Raw genomic sequence first — 21,454 nt, 5'->3', positions numbered from 1 at the left:
GCTAAAAAGACTAGATGAGATCAGCTGCACTGATAAGGATGCAAAAAAAAAAATAGAAAACAGCAGAAATGACTCTTGCATTTAATACACTGTGTTTCACAAACTAATGGGTTAAGATCTACTTGTACAGAATGACTTTTATTCTCATCACTGGCATGCTTTCAATGGCTATTTAATAAAGGTTTATAGACTTCTCTATTAGGTGGTCCTGACAAGTATGGAATGAGTGGGCACTCCTTTGTGGATATTGCTATGTGGATTTCTCTCACCATCATGAGTCATAGCAGAATCTATAACCAACTCAGCTAACCCTAGAGCTCACTTCTATTTACTGACAAGTGAGCTTATGATCCCTGCGCTCTCTCCAACATTAGCCAACATTTCCATACAAGAGATATGACAAAGTGCATGGCACTGTAATATCACATCAGGATAATACCAGGCACAAGCTTTGCATGCTGTGTAACCCATCCCTCCCCAGTCCCCTTTAGGCAATGTGTGCTGTGCTACTTGCTCCTCTCCTCCTCTTCTCTCCCTGATGGCTTTCCTGCCTGTTCTCCATGCCTGCTCCCAGGTGAGCACTTCTCCTTTGTTACACTAAGTTTAAGGAGCATAGAGGGAGAGGAGGGAGAAGAGGGAGGATCTCTGTGTCAGCCTGTGGATGTCAGTGCTCTACATGGATCTCTATCTTTGCCAGTGTCTGGAATAACAGCAGCATGCACTCTGATGATAGGTGACAACCATCTACCCCCATCCCCACCTGCACAGGAGTAATAGGGGGCACCTGCCTTGCAGGATTGACTTGCTGCTAGGCTGAAATCTGCCACCTTCACCTTCTCTGATTTGCACTGCCAAGGCAAAGCCAAGCAGCAGAAGCATGAATCCGGACTTCAGGAGCTGGGTACTTGCCACTGTCACCCTACTGGTGGTCTTTCTCATCCTGGCTGATATCTCAGAGCTGGAGCAGGAGATCGGGTAAATATCTTTCCCTTGTCATGTTGGAATGGTTAGAGGGGCATTGGGAGGTCGCTCATTATCTAGTTTCTTTGTCTTCATACTTCAGCTTGCTTAACTCTTTGCTGTCCTTTCTAATAATCCTGGAGGTTCTTGGCATTGGTTATGGTATTATCTAGCTTGATGGGTGATATTGTGTTCATCTGGTGAATCAATACTTTTGATAGCCATCTGTATGCATTCTTCATTAGCAGCAATCTCATAAGCAAAGTAGAAGTAAAGCGAGCTAGGATAAGCTTCCTAATCATAGGCTTCTAATAAAGAACCCAATAATATTGTTGGAAAGCCAAGTGCTTAATGCAGAAACATGCCTATGAGGCAGAGAGAAGATCACCTAATGCAGGGCAGTGAATGCTGGAAAACAATGCTTATGATGATGCAAAGCTTGCATTCATATCACAATATAATGCTTGGGAATACACCATCAGCCAAGAATTGACATTCTATAGAGAGCTAGAGACTTGTTCATGCTACAGGCATGCAATCCATGTGTAGATCTAGTTGCCAAAGGCATTCTTTTGTATGATTACCAGTCAAGGAAGAAACTGTCAGTCCTTTGGAAGCCTCATTAGTTTTCTCAGAGCCTCCTGGATAGGAGTCATTGGCTGTGAACAAGGCTAATATTTGGAACTTTTATAAAAGGGATAATGGTGCTTGATGCTCTGTCAACTGGGCATAGAGGGTTCTGAGTAGCTTGAGTGATGGGTCCATTGTATATGTGGCTACTACTGGCTGTGATGGATTGCTGGGTGTGGTGAGTTGCCCCTTCTGCTGGCACTGTCATCACACGTGTCTGGATCGATATTAGACAGCACTGGGGATGAGCTGAGCTTTTATGGCATCTCCAAGGCATGCTGAGTGCATTCAATTTAACTTCACCCTTGTCTGCTTTTTACACATGGGCTGAAGTTGATAACACATACTTAGCTACTAGGATTTTAATGTTTAGAAATGTGAATCATCTCCAAGACTTGGGTCTTCAAAACTATTGTCTACTGTTCTTTAATTGTAATGTTGCACTAGACACATAGTAACTACTTATCCATGTTGGTATTGGATGAGTTTTTTTAAATATTATGCAACTGGTGAAATGTTATTATGGATATTATGTTAAGAAATATTTTGCAACAGTGTAAAAAATAATAAAATGGGTAGTAGTAATTGATGAAGTTGGTGCTTGGTTAGATGCATAGTCATTGGTTAGATACATAGACATCTATGTAACTGGAGCAGAATCAGTGCAGCTTATAGCCACCTATTGGATTCCAGAGGTTTTTGCATGGCAATTTAGAAACTACATTGGCACTATGCGATTGGATGATATGGGTACATTTCATCCTTCCAGTCTCCCCAAGTCAGCCTTGATCCCCAATCTTTGCACTATTGATGTTTCTTTAAGCTTTGCTAAAACATGAAAGGCTGGTCTAAACCAATCATTGTAAAAGTAAACCTTTCATAAGATGAATATTGAGTTTTTTTGTCAAACTCTTTCTGGTTATTATGCTGATCTCAAATATGAAGCTCCTAAGGAGATGTACATATCAGTAAAATTAGAGGGAAGTCACTTTGCATACTTGTTCTTGATTAACAAATTGAAGTATTAAAGACTGAGTGACAGCCAGGCAAACTAGCACTTGCAGATTGAGAAATTAACAATGGCAGCTCTATTTCAGAAGCAAAGTTTTTTTCTAATGGACTGTACTTTGTATATGCTAAAACAACTTATTGTAAAAACTTCTGAATGGAGCAGTTTGATTGGTTGATATGCATGACTGCACTACAGATCTTCATTGCCATCACTTAATGTCGGTCCAGTCTTTCAATATAACGTTCATAACTGTTCTGGACATGTTTTCATGGCTACAATGTTTCTCTGGTGTCACATAGTTATTTGTGGTCAACTACATATTGTATTGCTTTTTATTATAGTCTGGAATTTTTTGGAGCTTTTGAAAATCTCCCATTCTTTGAAAATAAAGTTGTTGTTGATAAATCTAAAGGGTGGTTTAAAAGGTTGGAAAAATTGCATGCAAGGCTTGACATTTATAGTACTGAAAAGTGCACCTTTTGATCAGCTAGCTTTTTAGCAGCTCTCTGTTATTTTGTTTTTTTTCAGAGCCACTTGTTGAAAAAAAATCATTTCTGCTGAATTTTGTTAGAGTTCACACCTCTCAAGTATAAATAATTTTGTGATCTCAGAGTCAACCAAAAAAAAAAAATACACAACGATTGCTCTTTGCAGCAGAATAATAGGCAATGTTTTTGTGGAAACAGAAGATAATGGAAGTGTCCATAGTACATTATATTTTTGTAGCTTGACAGACAGCACATGCAATTGTATACATTGGGGAAACTGGGAGTGTGATAAAAACACCAAGGATTTAGCTTTTCTGCAGAAGATATGGATGGAGAATAAGTTTTATGCTCAGGGATATTGTTCTTTACTCATACTATATCTTCAGCCATATATTTGTCTGCAAGCAAGAATTTTAAACAATTTTCAAAGGATTTTATTTTAAATCCTGGCCATACAGGTCATAATGGGCAGTGTATATGGTTGTCCAACAACTCATTTGTCAAATGCATGGTTTTGAACCTATATATTTAGCTTGCTTTACCCAATGAGAGATTTTGTCATTTGTAATAATTAATGCATTATACCTGCCAATCTCCTTCTTGCCCTTCCATCTCACTGTGCCACAAGGAATGGAGATCTGGGCTCCACTGTATAATTTTTCTGCATTACACATAGTTCTAAATTGCTACTCAGCTTTAAAATAATATTGGCTTGTTATTTTTAGAATATGCTTGAGTGGCTAAGGAAACCAGAGATAAGCTAGGCAAATGTGAATCATATGTGTGGCTGGTTTGTTAATCCTAACAGTTTGAGGTTTTTGACCCAGCAAAAGGCAGTCCTACAAAGCCATTTATTTTGTATGGAGAGTTTTTATGTAATGAAACAAATTCAGAATATTTATGGCAAAATACCACTATATAATATAATTCGTTCTTGCACTGTCAACTGTTAGAAGAACTGGAATTGTCATGTGATTGTTCATCAACTGGCACTTATAACGACCTTTCTTGACCTTTTTAACATTCGGGAACCCTTGAAATAACTTTCAGGTCTTCAAGAACCCCCATTATAATATGTATCTACAGCTCTCAGTACAGTGTGGTGGACATCAAGAAGAATGTCACCCTTTGAGGTATCCAAAAGGATCATTGGTGAGAGGTGCAAGCATCCCCAATCCCCACAATCTCTGGAGGAACCCTGGATGGGAAATGCTAAACCATTAGTATTTAATTTTATTAGTATATTAGCATAAAGTCACAAAATAATATAGTGGAATCCATTCATTTATAGCATTACTAAGGGAAAAGATTCAAGATCAGGCTTGCCTTTGTTATAATGAAACATTCAAGTTTTGTCTGGTTCTTATGCTAAGTACACACTTTCAATTACTGTCACCTGAAATGATTGTTCATGATCGTTTTAGGTGACAGTAAAGGAACAATAGCTGTTCAGACAGGCTACTTTGCTCTTTTTTTCTGAGCAGTCTGTTGTGTTCTGTAGAGGGGGAAGATGAATGTAAGAATCCCCACTGCATTGTAACTCAATAATATAACAATATCAGTTGTTAGCGTACAGTTGTTGGTAATCCATCATGGCAGATTGCTAAGGATCTCCACAAGGATATTAGGGGACACCTGTGCATTCTTTGGATTTTTGCTCGAGACAGTCAAAAATGATGGTCATGTATATAACTGGAGTAGAAACAATGAAGTTCATTGAGATCTATTGGATTTTAGTGTTTGCGTTGCAGGGCAGCTAAAAAACTAAGCTCCATCGGATTGGATGTTAAGGGTACATACCATCTTTCTTGGGAAAAAAAATATACAAGGAGATAAATGAAAAAGGGGAAAAAATACAATAATACAATGAAACAAAACAAAGTTATATATATATATATATATATATATATATATAAATATATATATAACGCTATAGCGCAATGCAACTGGGTTAAGAAGGGAACACATATTTCAAGCGAAATGAGAAGTGAAAAGGGAAGTTTGGCAGTGGAGCATTCTTGCCCAAAAGACAGAATTTACATACATACATAATTTACATTTACATAAATTGATCCTGTAATATGGTAAATCTTAGTTCTGTTAAACATAATCTGATATATTCTCCTAAACCAGAAGCCAGAGGTTCGAGCTGTTCCAATGGTTGGAGTTTTTAAACAATCAATGTAGGAGTAAACCTTTACCTAAGAGATATTTGGGACTTTTATTGACATACTCTTTTTGATATGCTGATCTGCTAGCTTAAATGTTAAGTCAAAGTTACCAAAGGAATATGAATATCTATTGTATTGTGTATTTGTATAATGGAATGGATATAGATAGAATGAATAGATTCTTTCCAGCTGCATAGCTTCAAACTTCTTGAACAATCAGTACAATGAACTTGGTAAACAGCTGGGTAATGTGTTTGCACTATATAACTACAATTAAATAAATGTTAGGAAATACAGTCAGTTCCATAATGGAAATGGTCATAATCAGAAACCCAGAATTAACCATCTATAATGTATTGACACAGTCAGTAACATATTCACAGATGCAGTCAGTACTGTACTGGCACCACCAGAAACATGGCAGCACACGCAGTCCGTTTCATAATGACACAGGAACAATCAGTAACATACCAACCCAACCATTAACACCAACCAATCAATAATGTCCTGACACTACAAGAAACATAACACTGTACAAATCCAGCCAGTCACATGTATTTATATATATATAGATTAAAGGTAAATTTTACAAAAGAACCTGGGTTTGTCAGAGCTATTTATTTTCTCTACTCATTTTTGACAAGAATTCAGCTTTAAGCATTTGGTATGGAATTCACTGTACCAATAAGCTTCCATGGAGATCCATCCTCATACTGAAAGTTGGCTTTGTATCATTTTCCATGTGTCAATCAATCATGAAAACTAGTTCTGAGTTTGCACATGTAATTAAGATTGATGTCATCTCAATGAAAAATGTATCATAAAGTCATAACAATTGAGAAGTCTTGATGATAATATCAGTCTAACTTTACTTTTAATTATAAAACAAGCAAATGTGATCAATACACTTATATGTTTGAACCCATTTAACCTAATGATTCCATCCCAAGCTAAATGTGAACAAAACTTGATAGTGGCATTCAGGAAACATTAATAAAAGAATATGAACTAAGAGATGAGAAGTGACACAGCTACAGATAAATGGGTACAAACACAATTTTTTGACATTGAGGCCATATCTCACTGTCTCAGGCATATGTGGCACAATTGTTTGAATAGGAAAAAAACAGTTTCATTACTGATACTTTTCTGCACACTTAAGTGTGCAGGGAGCTGACAAGCTACTTTAAGGAAGAACTCCATTAAATAGGCAGGGATATTTTAGCAACCAATAGGCACTTTTTTTAGAAGTGTGTAATGTACAATATAGTGGCTATAGTGCAGGAGTCTGGAACCCAGAGTGCAGGGGTCAGAGTTGTACAATGCAAATGGTGCAGGGGTCTGGAGTATAGAGTACCAGTATTAGGATTACATAATGCACATAGTTCAAACAAAGAAGCAAATATTGTACCATCTACCCAGGACAGTTCTTCTCCATCTGTGAATAATCTATTCCTGAAACAAAATGTCACCCTGACCTAAATTCCTCTTCCAGAAAAAAGCTTGACTTCCCTACTTCAAATGCCTAGTCACAGCACAATTTGTCCCCCCAATTACAAATCCCCCCCCTTGGCATTGTGGCTTCCTATCATAACCTCTTCTTCAGGGACATATTTGATCCAAGATACAATATGATGTCAGGAGGTGTACCTCCTGGTCTTCCCCTAGACTTGTGTCACATCAGATCTAAAAAGGAACCCTAAAAAGATACCCTTGGCTCTGAAATGTATTGCCCTCACAGGCAGAACAATTGAAAGAGATGCAGCCAATTATGGTGTCTGAACCCTGGGATACCTTGGACAATTATGGTGGTCATGAGAAGGGCAGGGGAACTGGTGAACACCTACATAGGAGCCGGCTGGCTGTGTGGCTCTGGGATGTTTTGCTACAGTTGTATTAGAGCCTTTGGGAAAAATTTTTATGGGTAAATGCAGCATGCTTTCCACATCAGCTTAAGACATTCTAAGATCATTCATAATTCATTGTTGGTGCAGTTGATCTGCTTTTGACCTGCTTCAGTGGTCTTCATTTTCCCAACGATTTGTTTTGATGCAGTTCTGAGTTTAATAGAAACTCTCTACACTGGCTGTTTACCCACAAGTTACGGTGTGGCACATTCTTTTTTGTTTTTTAACAGTAAAATGAGTAAAGGATGCGTATTATGGTGCACTAATATACATTTTTAACTTTTTAAAATGCGTTGTTATGTTGGCTTGTAAAGGTAAGATTGAGGTCTTCACCGAGTATGTCTAAAATTCCTTGATATCATATCTTAAACTAACTTAGACCACTAGGCAATTCCTGTTCTCATTTTATAATGACGTGATATGTAAAGCCTGGCTTTAGCCCATTACTTCTCAACCAGGGTTCTGTGGAACCTCAGAGTTCCTCCAGAAGTTGCTTTTAGCTCTTTCTTTTCTTATTTTGGTATCTAGTTATATACTGTAAATTATATAATCATCTTGTATTTTTTAAACTTATTTAGCTGTCAAAAATGGTTTTCCCCATTTTACCATCTATATTGATAATAAATAAGGAAAAGTACATGTATATTATTTGAAAGTTCTAGATGTGTTTGGCAAACTCCATATGAATCCAGCAGGGAAGGAACCTATTTTCTTTCAGCCTTGATGGTGCCAGTGTCATAAGACAACTCTTTCAGATTCTAAAGAGTAATATATTCCTTTTTTTCTGCAGAGAATGGCAAAGTTAGTGAAAACAAATCTTTTATATTGTGCTTCAGACATAATAAAGTCTTTTCATGTTCCTCAGGCTCTTTCAGTATAGTATTTTTTACAACAAGCAACTGAATGTGAAAATATCTCCCATTCAGATTTAATAACCACATCATGTTCAGTGGTATGAAACTTTGACAAAATGTTTCTTTTCAGCTTGGAAGGACAGATGTCAGCATGAAGTAAATTTAACCCATAATTTCAACAAAAAATGTCTGTAAGAAAAATGTAGTTTTATTATTTCAGTGGTTAAAGTGGAAGTTCATCTATAAATGTTCCTTTGGTTTAGAGGAATAAGAGAGAATTTTCCACCACTTCCACCACACCACAAAAACACTCCAATTCGAGACTGGCATGACAGTCGGGGTTTTTTTTTTAACATAGGAGAACCTTTGAAATAACTTTCAGTTTTTCGGGAACCCCTACTATAATTACTATATCCACGGCTCACAGTATATTTACCTGGTGGTCAATTAAACTGTCCTGGGAGATCCAAATTTCTCATGTCTCAAGGAACCCTTGGCATCACTAGAGGAACCATAGGGTTTTACAGAACCCTAGTTGAGAAACATCGGTCTAAAGGGTAGAGATCTAGGACCAATGGCACATCATAGAACCAGTGGCAGAGTTGGGAACTGGAAGTGGTAAAACTATATTACTGTCTTGCTGTACTGTACTTTTTGTACACAGAGTCAGATAATGTTTATGTTTATCTCTAGTTCATTACTTCTGTTTAACTTTTGGTCAACTAATCCATAGAAATTTTATATATATTACTGACCAATGTTTTCCTAAAATATCTTATCTCTTCTGTCTTTGTCCCCAACTTTTAGTTATTGATATGTTTTATGTATCAGCTCACCAAAATTAGAGAATATTTTAACTGTCTCATTCCTATTGGGTAGGACCAGGTCTACCATCGGGGGGGACAAGTGGTATTTCTGTTCTGGGCCCTGATCAAAAGGGCTTGACGTTTGGCATGCTGGAACATTGACATGGGAGAGGAGGGCCCAGAAATGTTCCTATACTGCCCCTGTTCCCACAGGCATAGTTTTTGATAACTTATATGATTATGGGAACCTGGACTCATCTAGTAGTAAAGATCCAACAGCAATAATGTGATGTCCATTGAATGTAAAAGCTTTGTTTTTTCCAGACAACAATGAACGCCTTGTCTGGGACCTCCTTATTGATCCACTGTACCCATAGGCTTAGTCATAGAAATAACAAAGGCCTGGAAGGAAAAGCATTTCTGCATCAATCTCATTAATATATAACATATGTTCTGGTTATAGATTTAACAAATAGATCAAACACACTCCGCCTATATTGTATTGCCTTCATCTTTCCATGGGGAGTTGGCCAAAAGTTTAAAACACTACATTTGGTATCAATAAACATTAAAACAATAAAATAACATGATGTCATTTATAAGTCAAGATAAGCAAGACATATCTCACCAAGGACAAAACTGGTGATCTAAATATTGATTTACTCGGTCCTTCCATTTCTGTTTAAATGTTATCTGCCACTTTCATTGTATCTTTCTCATTTGGGTTTGTTGCCTGTCAACTCATAGCTGTTTCACTTACACCTGGCTGACTTTTTTCCCATGTTGTTTGCAAGTTGCCAAACAAAAACATCTCCTTTGTGACCGTTCTTCTGCACTTTTTTTGTACACTGTTATAACACCCGTCAAGTGTTTCTTGATTGCCTTTCTTTTCCTTTTTGCCTTGTTTTTTTGAACCAGTTTTATGAATATATATTTGGATCATGAGGGTAGTCATACTTATTAAACATATTTTGCTGTACTTTGTGTTCAGTAGTTCAGTTCGGGTTAAGCTTTTTTCATTAGATTGAGGACAGAGCTCTATCAGTAGGCTTTTGGTAAAACAATTGACTACAGGTGGCTTTTTCTGTAACTGAGCAAGGTCTGCACTGTATGCCACAGGAATCACCATGAACCTCCCTAGCGGTTCAATTCTGTCCGGTTTTATATGTGGTAAAAGCGGACATTAGTTTTTAATAAAATTGAATTTTAAAGATAAATATCTTAGTGTGAGTATAATAAAGTTTGAAACACAAAATCATGTAAAAACAATAAATTGAATAAATTTAAAAATCTATATTTGTTTTATTAAATTAAAAAAAAATACATATTATACTCATACTAATATATATATATATATATATACTGTAAAATAAATGTTCTTGAAAACAATGTACTGCTTTTACACATATAAATCCAATGTATTGCATTCAATACAGTTGTTTTGTATTGAATGCAATACAAATGGATTTTGAATTTCCCGCCCTGCCCCGCTGGCAACGTACACACGCACCGATATCTTCGGGAACTCCCCCGATCGTGGCGATGGAGGACGCAAGATGCTGGCGGATCAGGTAAGGCTGCATTTATTAACCTTCCCATAGGTTTACTTACCCCGAGTGTGACTCAGGGTTACCACTTTCAGCAACTTTTTTGTACCCCGAGTCACACTCGAGGTTACCGCTAGGAAGGTTAATGTGATGTAGAATTAAACATCCTGCAAGTAAAAATAATTTTAAACATTTAACTGAGCACTTCTTATCTCTTTAGTACCTAACTTTTATAAAAATGAAATTGATCAATCCACCAAAACTCTCTATTGTCTGTAACCTGATGATTTGTCATGGATGTGATTACTTTAGCCTGGACTTAAGCAATGTGATTTATTGGCGCTGCCAAGGTGTGCAGGGACACTGTGTGCCTGTTTTTTTTAAGCTCTCTAAGACTGGAGAGAATACACTTTCTTAAGTGAAGCTGGGTGATCCAGAAAACCTGGAATGGATCTGGTCCAGGACTAGACAATAGCAAATGATTTTAAAGAAATCCATTCCAAGTTTGCTGGATCACCCAGCTTCACGGATGAAAGTATATCCTCTCCTAACATTGGAGAGCTTTAATAAATCAGGCCCAGCAGACTTAAGTTCCTATGTTTAGGTAGGCTAGGTTATTACAACAGGTAAACATGAAAGTTGAGATGATAGTTTAGACATGGGTTGAAAGATGACAGTTTAGATCAGTGTTTTTCAACAAGGGTTCCTCCAGGAGATCCTTAAGGAATAAGAATTTTGTGGCTCATAAGTCAGTTTAAATGACACCAATGATCTTTTTTAGCTATCTGTAAGGGTGAGCTATGAATATAGTAGTTATAAAAAGGTTCACTGTAGACCGGAATTTCAAAGGTTCCCATATGTTAAAAAGGTTGAAGAAGACTGGTTTTGAGGTTAAGTATTGAGAGGTTAAGAGTTAAAGTGCAGCTATTGTTAGTTTTTTACAAAGTGGATCATCAGTTCCGTAAGAGCAGGAATTCATGGGACATTTCTGGAGCCCATGTTGCAAATTTACAGTTTTTTTCTAGTAAAATGGGGGGAAGTTAAAAAAACTGTCAGATAAATTTATTTTCCTGTCTGAAGCTTTTTGCCCCAATCACATTTTGTTATCCAGGACAAAACTAGGATGAAATTGGATGAAATACAACAATAATTTTTTCTTCCCAAGTCTATCCAAAACTAAACTCGAAACTGGATTTGGAGGTTATAGTTTATGACAGTGTTTCTCAACTAGGGTTCCTCCAGAAGTTGCTAGGGGTTTCTTGATCAGTGAGCAGTTTCTGCCTCTTAGGTCAGATTAAGTGATCTGTTTTGGCTCTAAGGGTGAGTTTCTTTCCAATGGTCAGCAATGTTATTTTTCCAATGACCACTATTCTAATACTGTGAGCCGTGGTTATAGTAATTATAGCAGTGGTTCCCTGAAGACCTGAAAATTATTTCAAGGGTTCCGCCATGTTATAAAGGTTGAGAAACACTGGTTTAAGGATCAGTAAAAGGATAGATTAGCATAGCAAAGGTCAGCTAAGGATTTAGGCAGTGACTCCATCTAGATTTCTCTATTCTCTAATAGCCAGATCTTTTCAAGCCGTTTTATTATGAAAGCCATGACAAGAGCCTCTATCTCACTTGATTTCAGTCATATTGTAGATAGCCCATATTTCCTACTTTCCTTCCATTCATTCCATTCATTCTCCATTCTTCCATTCTCGGTACAGACTCCGTAAGACTCTTCAGCAGGAGTGTTAGATGCAAGTGTCCCTTAGCACTAGCTGTAGTTCTGTTTGCCAAACCCTTCATCAGTACAAGACATACCTATAACACAGGTGTCAGAGAGTAGGATCAAAGCAGGCATTTGGTCATACAGGCATTCGGAAGTGCCATATGAGGACTACAGAGCTGAAATGGAGGGAAGGTAACAAACACAGGAAAACGCTATTCTCTTGCAGGAATTTTTCATCCAGATTTAGTTTTTTCATAAGGGATTATGTCCAACTACCTGCTTAAATAAATCAGTTAGTTTTAATCAATTGTAATGAATTTTAATTTTCAAACAATTTCAATTTAAGGTACAAAAGGCTCAAAAGCTGAAACAAAAGATCTTTTTATGAGTTTAGCCACATACACACGTGCAATTATGGTCATTGGAAAGGATCTTTCACAATCCTTTCCAACCACTAAGCACTGCACGATGCATGAACAATGGTGTACATACAGCACCGTTCTGCTCTATGCAGAGGGGAGGGGGAGAACGATGAAGTGGCACCCTGCTGCACGCTCTCCCCCTTTACTTCTATTAGGATCGTTTGTTGTCCATTGTCCGTGGATCTGCCAGGATGGTCGTTGGGACGAAGGACGACGGGTGCTGTACACACACACGATTCTCGCTTGATATCGGCCCTGAGTTGATTATCGGGCGAGAACCATTGGACGTGTGTACGTAGCTTTAGACAACTAGAATGAGGTCCATGATAACATGACTGAGGGTAGAATGTATGCCTAAACAATTGATTGCATAGGGTAGTGGTTGGTGCAAATAATTACAAACATCCTGAACAAAAGTGATAGGTATGTGGAGGATGCTTATCTGACAAGTAATCCCATGATGCGGGCCATCACAGTATGAAACACTGTTTATTCTGTCCAGCAATGTCACTTTCAGCATCAAAACGAGAACTAAGAAATATCAGCTGCCCCTGCTTCCCTTTAGTGGTGCAGCCTGAGATGTACTTTATCGGCATCCCCAGCACACACTCTGGGGCTGTGCACAGCTGACGAGGATTCTAAAGGCAGATTAGTTCCTGACTAAATTCTGTGCTGTCATTGGCTGCTAGGGCTTTGTAGCCCTTCTGCTCCCAGTCCCCAGTACCTCTTGTAGCATTATGCTGGGGTGACTTGCTACTGGTGTGTGGTTTTGCAAGATTTAATGTTGCTGACCTGGCCTGTTTCTGACTCAATGGCCCTGATTCATGAAAGCTCTCCAGGGCTGGAGGGAATACACTTTCCTCAGTGAAGCTGGGTGATCCAGAAAATTTGAAATGGATCTGGTGCAGAAATGAAAACATTTGCTAACAAACAGATAAAAACTTTTAGGAAATCCATTCTGGATCACCCAGCTTCACTGATGAAAGTGTATTCTCTCCAGCCTTGGAGAGCTTTAATAAATGAAGGCCAATAAGTGAATGTTGTTTAGAATGGCCTTTTGCCTATGACCACAACTCTGCTTTTGTCATAATAATAGCTCGTCTAGTGGACTGATTACTTATGAATGGCTTGGCTTTCTTTTCTGGACTTGTGTCTGCTGCAATCCTGCTACTGCATTATCTGTGGGCTCCTGGTCCTCTGTCAGTCCTTCACCAGATGCCATTCCTTGCACAACACAGAAGTCCTGGGGGCAACTGTGTGCTGGAATGGGGCAACTAGTCTGTCGAGGCTGAGCGGGACCTTGCTATAGGCGAAGAGTGTGGCATCAGACTGGGGGAGTGGTGTTTGGTGAATACTGTTGCTGGTCCAGGGCCTTACAGAATCTTTGAAGATAGAATAGGATTTATTTAGCATGTCGGTACGAAGAACAATCAAGTGTGCTGCACAAGGTGCCAGAAATCTGGAACAACCCAATAACATTTAATTTAGTTGATATTATTAAGGTGATCATATGTTTAACGAAACTAGGTATTTTACTTAAACACAGTAGGGACATTTTTACTGACTATTTTACAAGCAAATTCAAAATTATCTACTGTGGCTAATATTCTACCATAATGCTATATAGCCTGCAACATTTCCTAAACACATTAAAAATAGTAAGACAAGAACCCGCTTGTCACACTGGTTGCATTGTTAACACATAAAATCAAGATATCTGCATTTCTGTGCCAAATATACATTGTGTGGGAAGCCATAGAGCATACTATTACCCCGAGGAAGTGGTTTGACACTTTCATAGCCCCTAGATAAAATGTCATATAAATGTCTATAAACTATACACTTTCGTAACGCCGCTTGGTTGTAATGTTTGCTTAGCCTTCACTGTGACCATAAAAAGCCTGCTGTGTAGAGATTAGCCTAGAGAAACATATAATACAGACACATGAGTGACAAAGTCATACTCATGAGATTCATTAGAGTCACTGAAAAGTATTAATGCAGAAAGGCTGACAAGTTGATCTGATAATCTTTTTGAGTAAAATAAGTTTTTGTCTCCAAAATTGGTAAGATTGTGACAAGGCATTGGTTGACATAAGGCAGTCATTGGAAAGCTGAACTTTTCCTATATAATGCAAGATACTACAAATTCATTAGTAATGCCTTGTAGGGGTAGAATGCCTTACATGAAAGTCTGGTGAAAAAAGTTCTTGGTATCAGATAAAGTTGTTTTCAGTACATACCATTAGTAACTGAAAATCCCAAAGCTACTCTACTGCTCTATTTATAAAACAGGGATTATAACATTCTCTTAAACATTCCCTGGTGGGAATTAATTACTGCCATTGGAACACATGGACTTGTTGAGGTAAAGTCAGATTCCCTGATTTATAAATAGAGCCCATGTAAAGTGTCTTTACTATATAGGTACCCCCCCACCAACACCATCACTTATAGTACCTCTAAAGCATTTTGAATATTGTATGATCTGGGAATATTTAAAATCACTGTCAGGATTTTTACCCACTTGTTTCCCAATGCATAGCTTTTCCATTATTCAATGCCCATGAGACACAGGATAAAGGGAGAAATCTCTACAAAGCAGGGAAATTCAAGTGTCACTATAACAGATATCTCCATAAAAATATTCCGTCTATATATGTCCCAATGCAAAGTTTAGTATTTTCTCACTTTCATTCCCATAAATAATAGTCACTAGGGCAAATTAATTGTTTAATTGAATCTTCCAATTGTGGACAAAGGTAGGTATTAGTTCCTTATTCAAGTTAACTTTTTTCTAATTCATACCTAAAACAAGAAACAAATAGTTTAGGTACACTGTAAAGAAGGACTGTAGCCATGATCTAACCATTCAACCATTGAAGCAGCACATATTTTACAACATAAGCCATCCCTGACCTCTGTAGCTGTAGGCACAATGGAGCAGTTCATCTTTAAGGGTCTAAGAAAAATACTTTCACATAAATTTTATATCCTTATATTGTTTGTGGTGCTGCACAGGAAAAAGGCAAAGGAATGTCAACTTAACTTTACAACATCTCCTGTAAATTCTATGGGTAAATTGATTTACATTGTATGTAGCTTCATTGGTCAATGAGGACTTGTTTGAGATATTATTTTCTGCTCGAATATGAATATATATAAGAATATGATACATTTGAATATCCATAGCCTGGCCACAGTTCTGACCCACTACTACATAATCCCTTAACAAGTAACCTAATCTCCAAATGAACATATATCTCCCCCAATAGACACATCTAAACCTAACCCTAAATGTGCATCCAAAACTCCTTTAACTCCCTTTAACCCTTAAATTTTACCTTTCCAAACCTTAACAAAATGTAATCTCTTCACTTCATCAGTTTAATTAAATCTTGTTTCCTCAAGCACTCAACCAACATCACCCTATCTTTCCTTCTGTTTTGATTTACAGTATAGAACCAATGCATGATATACATGAGGAATCACATGCAAGAAAATCTTAAAAACTGGATTTAACTTGCACATGAATGGATAGTTGATGTCAATGGCAATCACCCCTTGCAAGAGGAGAATTCACTTTGCCATATGAACAACCTATAATCCTTTATTAAATTGATTGCATCTAAACCCAAGAAACAACATTTAACATATTACAGATAGTCAGTCCTTGTAACTGCACTAGTTTCTTTTCTTTATCATTTTTCTACAAAGATTTTCCTATGGTGATCTGGCAAGTGGCCCCTTTTACTGTACTTTATGTATGGAATAGTAGTTATGTCAGAGTCTATGGGAAATTGGGAGCTCCCTGGATCTCTGGCAAGGTCTATAGGTATTTTTTGCCTTTATACCTTAACAATCATTAAATATTAACTCAGAGTTTCAGAGAAAATGTGGTTGTGTTTAAAGTAGACTACAATAAAGTTCCACTTTCACAATCTCCAATCAGGCAGGGCATTATAGTAGAAAGGGTCTAGGGATATTCTACACTAAAAAATACTGTCAAAAAGTAGGTTCCCCTGCAGCTCCCAGGACTGAATGTATTGGGGGCAGCATGGTGGCTCAGAGGTTAGCACTGGGTCCCAGGTTCCAATCTCTGCCAGGACAATATCTGCATGGAGTTTGCAGGTTCTCCCTGTGTTTGCGTGGGTTTTTCTCCAGGTAGTCCAGTTTCCTCCCCCATCCCAAAAACATGCAGTTAGGGTATTTGGCTTCCCCCTAAAATCAACCTTAGATGGTAATAAAGACATTTGACTGAGGTAGGGACATTAGATTGTGAGCCTCTTTTGAGGGACAGCTAGTGACATGACTGTACAGCGCAGCGTAATATGATGGCACTATATAAATACTGTGTAATAATAATAATATTTTGCTGGAGTCATCCCAACCTGGCCAAACAAGATGGCTAAGGAAGCAAGAAAATGGCAGCACCCTGTGATGGAACGGGGACAGGTAAGTGTATTTAAAATACTGTAATCAGGCAGTTAGGTTTATTTTATTGCAGAGGGTACATTGCCTGCCCCTTTTGCAATAATTTTTGTAAACAAAGGGTCTAGTTCCACATTAAAATAGTTTTGAAATAGAGACCTACTGGTGAAATTTAACCCAGAATGTGGGCATATCTGTTTCCATTCCTCTATATATGCTTGTCAAGATACTATATACTTTCTCCGACCTTAACAGACCTTATTCATAAATCAGTGCAAAACGTACAAATAAATACATGGGAATCTTGTGTGTTAAGTCTCCTTATAGATGCCATATCCCTAATGAAATTTGCCAAACCAAGAAAAAGCAGAAAAGGGATTTTTTAGGCACCAAATTATCAAATGTAAATATTATCCAAATCAAATAATCATAAAAAATGTGTTTATTCCCAGACATATATATTATAAAACCATTTTTTTCAACAAAATGAACAACTTCTTAGTCTCAAAAATTTACACTTTACACGTTTCACAGCATTAACTGATCCGCTTCTGAGACCAATTGGGTATGTTAAAAGCTTTTAAAAACCATTTAATTTGACAATATGTAAAAACAAGAGCCTTCCCTGTGACACTTAATGACTACTGGACAGATGGACCCAATTACAGAGGACGAGGAAAAATGTAAGGAAGATAAACCCAGGCTCCTAGTTGAACCACCAGATATAAACCAATTTTCTTTCAAAGTGGGTGACAGAAAGTATTTTAAATACCCACATAGAGTATGTTCTTTTCTCTATCAGTTATTAACCCCATGCTGGATGACATCAAAGATGTCTACCTTTAAACCACTGTTAATAACTGATAGAGATTGGGCCATCTGTCTGCTAGTCATTGAGAGGCCTAACATTTCTGTTTTTCTTGGTAAACGCAAATTATGTTATTACACAGAGGCCAATATTTTATTTTTTGATTTTGTTGGTTAACTTTGTGATTTGGCTGGTTCCAATGGGATATTGCCCTCTGAACATTTCACATACTTTAAAAAGTGATTTTTAAAAATGTTTTGTTTTTTTTTAGCATTGGATAGAGATAGAGAAGAAAATAAAAAACCTGTTGGTTTTTTTTTTCAGTTTGTGTTCTGCTGGGGAGATTTTCCCTTACCTCCTGTTTTTGGAAACACAACATGACAAGGAAGAAGGGGACTTCTTCTTAAAGTGAGAGGAATATCACTCTAAGACATTTGTCGTTAGAACATTTGTTCCCAGAATATTTGCCCCCGTTGGATAACTTTGTCTTTATTCTTTTACTTATGACAACTCTGGCACTTAGGATTTCCTTTTACTCCTTATTTTATTACCAGTGTTTAGCGGACAAATAGAGGGATAAATCTTTCCATTGGGTACACAGACAGCAATAAAAGTATATCAGTTTCACCTTCCCTATTCTGTCCAAAAGTAAAACTTAAAGTATTGTCTGTAAATACACAGAATTCCAACCAGAAAAAAACAAGAGTAATAAAAAAACATGCTGCAACATTTACCATTAATTATTGTTGCACGAGTTTGCCACATTAGAATTCCATTAGAATTCAATAGGAGAAAAATTCTGGTTCATACCATGGTCTCTCAAGTGCTTGTAGAGCAGCCAAATGCCTCAAAAAGGCCATTAAAAAGGTAAGGGGATATTTGTAGTCATTTGTAGTCACAAATTGCCCCTTAAAAAAACCCTACCAACTTTTCCTGGCATATCCAAACATCCATAACTAAATTCAGGGGCGCAGTAAATGCCCATTTTATTTTTCATACATCCCCTTTTCTTTCTTTTAAATTCCAATCCAGTTGCTCCAGATGCCTCTGGTGTAAAAATAATTTTGATGAAGAGGTCTTTATTCTTGAAACGTGTTGAGGATACAAAATAGGGTGGAGTTTTGTTCCTCCTGGAACAAAATTGGGAAGTATTGGCATAGAATAGACCTATTGTACATCTATAGGCACATTTCTACATATTATTGGATAAATAATATGTTTTGTAGGTGGATGTTTTTTGTTGTTATCTGATTTTGTTTTTTTTTTAAGTTCGTGTAAATAGTTCTGGAATGGTACTCGTCCCCATTCCCTCGCAGGTTGCCACCATCTTCTTCCTTCTCCTCTTCCTGTACACAATCTTTGGCCATCTTGATTGGACATTTTGATTGGCCAGGGTGGACAGGGTATCCTTGCAACCAAGGCACACACCACACATAGATCATTTTGGGCAACAGAAATTGAAAGTGTGTACCTAATTAGCATTACTTTCCTGTAAAAATACATTTAATGATGTATGAATAATTACAGAGCTACATTAGCTTCATTCATTGATGTCTTTTATATCTGCCTAGAATTTTTTTTTTTTTTTTTTTTTTTTAGCATTGGATAGAGATAGAGAAGAAAATAAAAAACCTGTTGTTTTTTTTCTGTTTGTGTTCTGCTGGGGAGATTTTCCCTTACCTCCTGTTTTTGGAAACACAACAGGACAAGGAAGAAGGGGACTTCTTCTTAAAGTGAGAGGAATATCACTCTAAGACATTTGTCATTAGAACATTTGTTCCCAGAATATTTGCCCCCGTTGGATAACTTTGTCTTTATTCTTTTACTTATGACAACTCTGGCACTTAGGATTTCCTTTTACTCCTTATTTTATTACCAGTGTTTAGCGGACAAATAGAGGGATAAATCTTTCCATTGGGTACACAGACAGCAATAAAAGTATATCAGTTTCACCTTCCCTATTCTGTCCAAAAGTAAAACTTAAAGTATTGTCTGTAAATACACAGAATTCCAACCAGAAAAAAACAAGAGTAATAAAAAAACATGCTGCAACATTTACCATTAATTATTGTTGCACGAGTTTGCCACATTAGAATTCCATTAGAATTCAATAGGAGAAAAATTCTGGTTCATACCATGGTCTCTCAAGTGCTTGTAGAGCAGCCAAATGCCTCAAAAAGGCCATTAAAAAGGTAAGGGGATATTTGTAGTCATTTGTAGTCACAAATTGCCCCTTAAAAAAACCCTACCAACTTTTCCTGGCATATCCAAACATCCATAACTAAATTCAGGGGCGCAGTAAATGCCCATTTTATTTTTCATACATCCCCTTTTCTTTCTTTTAAATTCCAATCCAGTTGCTCCAGATGCCTCTGGTGTAAAAATAATTTTGATGAAGAGGTCTTTATTCTTGAAACGTGTTGAGGATACAAAATAGGGTGGAGTTTTGTTCCTCCTGGAACAAAATTGGGAAGTATTGGCATAGAATAGACCTATTGTACATCTATAGGCACATTTCTACATATTATTGGATAAATAATATGTTTTGTAGGTGGATGTTTTTTGTTGTTATCTGATTTTGTTTTTTTTTTAAGTTCGTGTAAATAGTTCTGGAATGGTACTCGTCCCCATTCCCTCGCAGGTTGCCACCATCTTCTTCCTTCTCCTCTTCCTGTACACAATCTTTGGCCATCTTGATTGGACATTTTGATTGGCCAGGGTGGACAGGGTATCCTTGCAACCAAGGCACACACCACACATAGATCATTTTGGGCAACAGAAATTGAAAGTGTGTACCTAATTAGCATTACTTTCCTGTAAAAATACATTTAATGATGTATGAATAATTACAGAGCTACATTAGCTTCATTCATTGATGTCTTTTATATCTGCCTAGAATTCAGCTTTCAGATTAGCTGAAAGGTTAGATAGTTTCATAACGTCTACCAAAATTTGAAAATTACAGCTTCATTATTTCAAGATTTGTAGGTCAAAACAGTGCTGAATTCAGAACAAAAAGGTTTTCAATATGACCTATGGTAGATTCACTTTGCCATTAGGCAGACCAATTTTCTCATCTGCTGCTGAACGGTGAGTCCCATGAGACTCATTCGCTAGTTGACTGAGCATCATGGGGTATTAGAGAAACTGAAGATTTGCTCATTCCTGATCTTTACTCAATACCAACATAGAACTATAAAAATGAATTTGACTTTGCTATTACATAGCTATTATGAAAGTATTACCTGGCACGGTCAAGTAAACTTTGGATTCCAATTACCTATTTTTATCTATTTCATTACCATTTTGTTCTGAGCATTAGTATTGCTTGGACCCAGAAAAAAAAAAGACGAATTGCTGTCCTGAAAAATTAATTGTAAGTGCAAATAAAGTATTAAATATAGTACCCAGCTGTGCTGTTCCAAATGTGTGTATAAATACAAAGCATGGTGAAACTAAATCAATATTGTTTTGGTTAATTACAGGTCACAGTAAAGGATAGCCTGATTTTAATGATACTGGAGCAGTACAGAGACTGTAGTCATGTTGTAAAAACATTTAGCTACATTTAGAACACTGAAATGCCAAATCATGCCTTCATGCCTTGTGCCATATGATTATTTTGGTAAACACTACAATTATAATGCTAATTGGGGTACCATGTGGTCTACTTTATTTGCAGGACTGTTTTCTAGCTGTAC

The 21,454-nt window shown here is 37.2% G+C and overlaps 1 protein-coding gene across 1 annotated transcript in view; it reads left to right on the top strand.

The window, feature by feature from the left end:
* The first annotated feature begins 469 nt into the window (after nucleotides 1–469).
* Nucleotides 470–21,454, top strand: part of ST8SIA2 (ST8 alpha-N-acetyl-neuraminide alpha-2,8-sialyltransferase 2) — a 143,621-nt gene continuing 122,636 nt past the window's right edge. The window contains exon 1 of the mRNA XM_072402690.1: nucleotides 470–975. Within this exon, the coding sequence (XP_072258791.1) occupies nucleotides 878–975 (98 nt within the window). The 5' untranslated portion in view covers nucleotides 470–877. The remainder of the gene's footprint in view (nucleotides 976–21,454) is intronic.

The sequence above is a fragment of the Pyxicephalus adspersus genome, chromosome 2 (genome assembly GCF_032062135.1).
Source record: "Pyxicephalus adspersus chromosome 2, UCB_Pads_2.0, whole genome shotgun sequence".
NCBI classification, from domain to species: domain Eukaryota; kingdom Metazoa; phylum Chordata; class Amphibia; order Anura; family Pyxicephalidae; genus Pyxicephalus; species Pyxicephalus adspersus.
The sequence above is the reverse complement of the archived record's forward strand: the minus strand, read 5'-3'. Positions and strand labels throughout refer to the sequence as shown.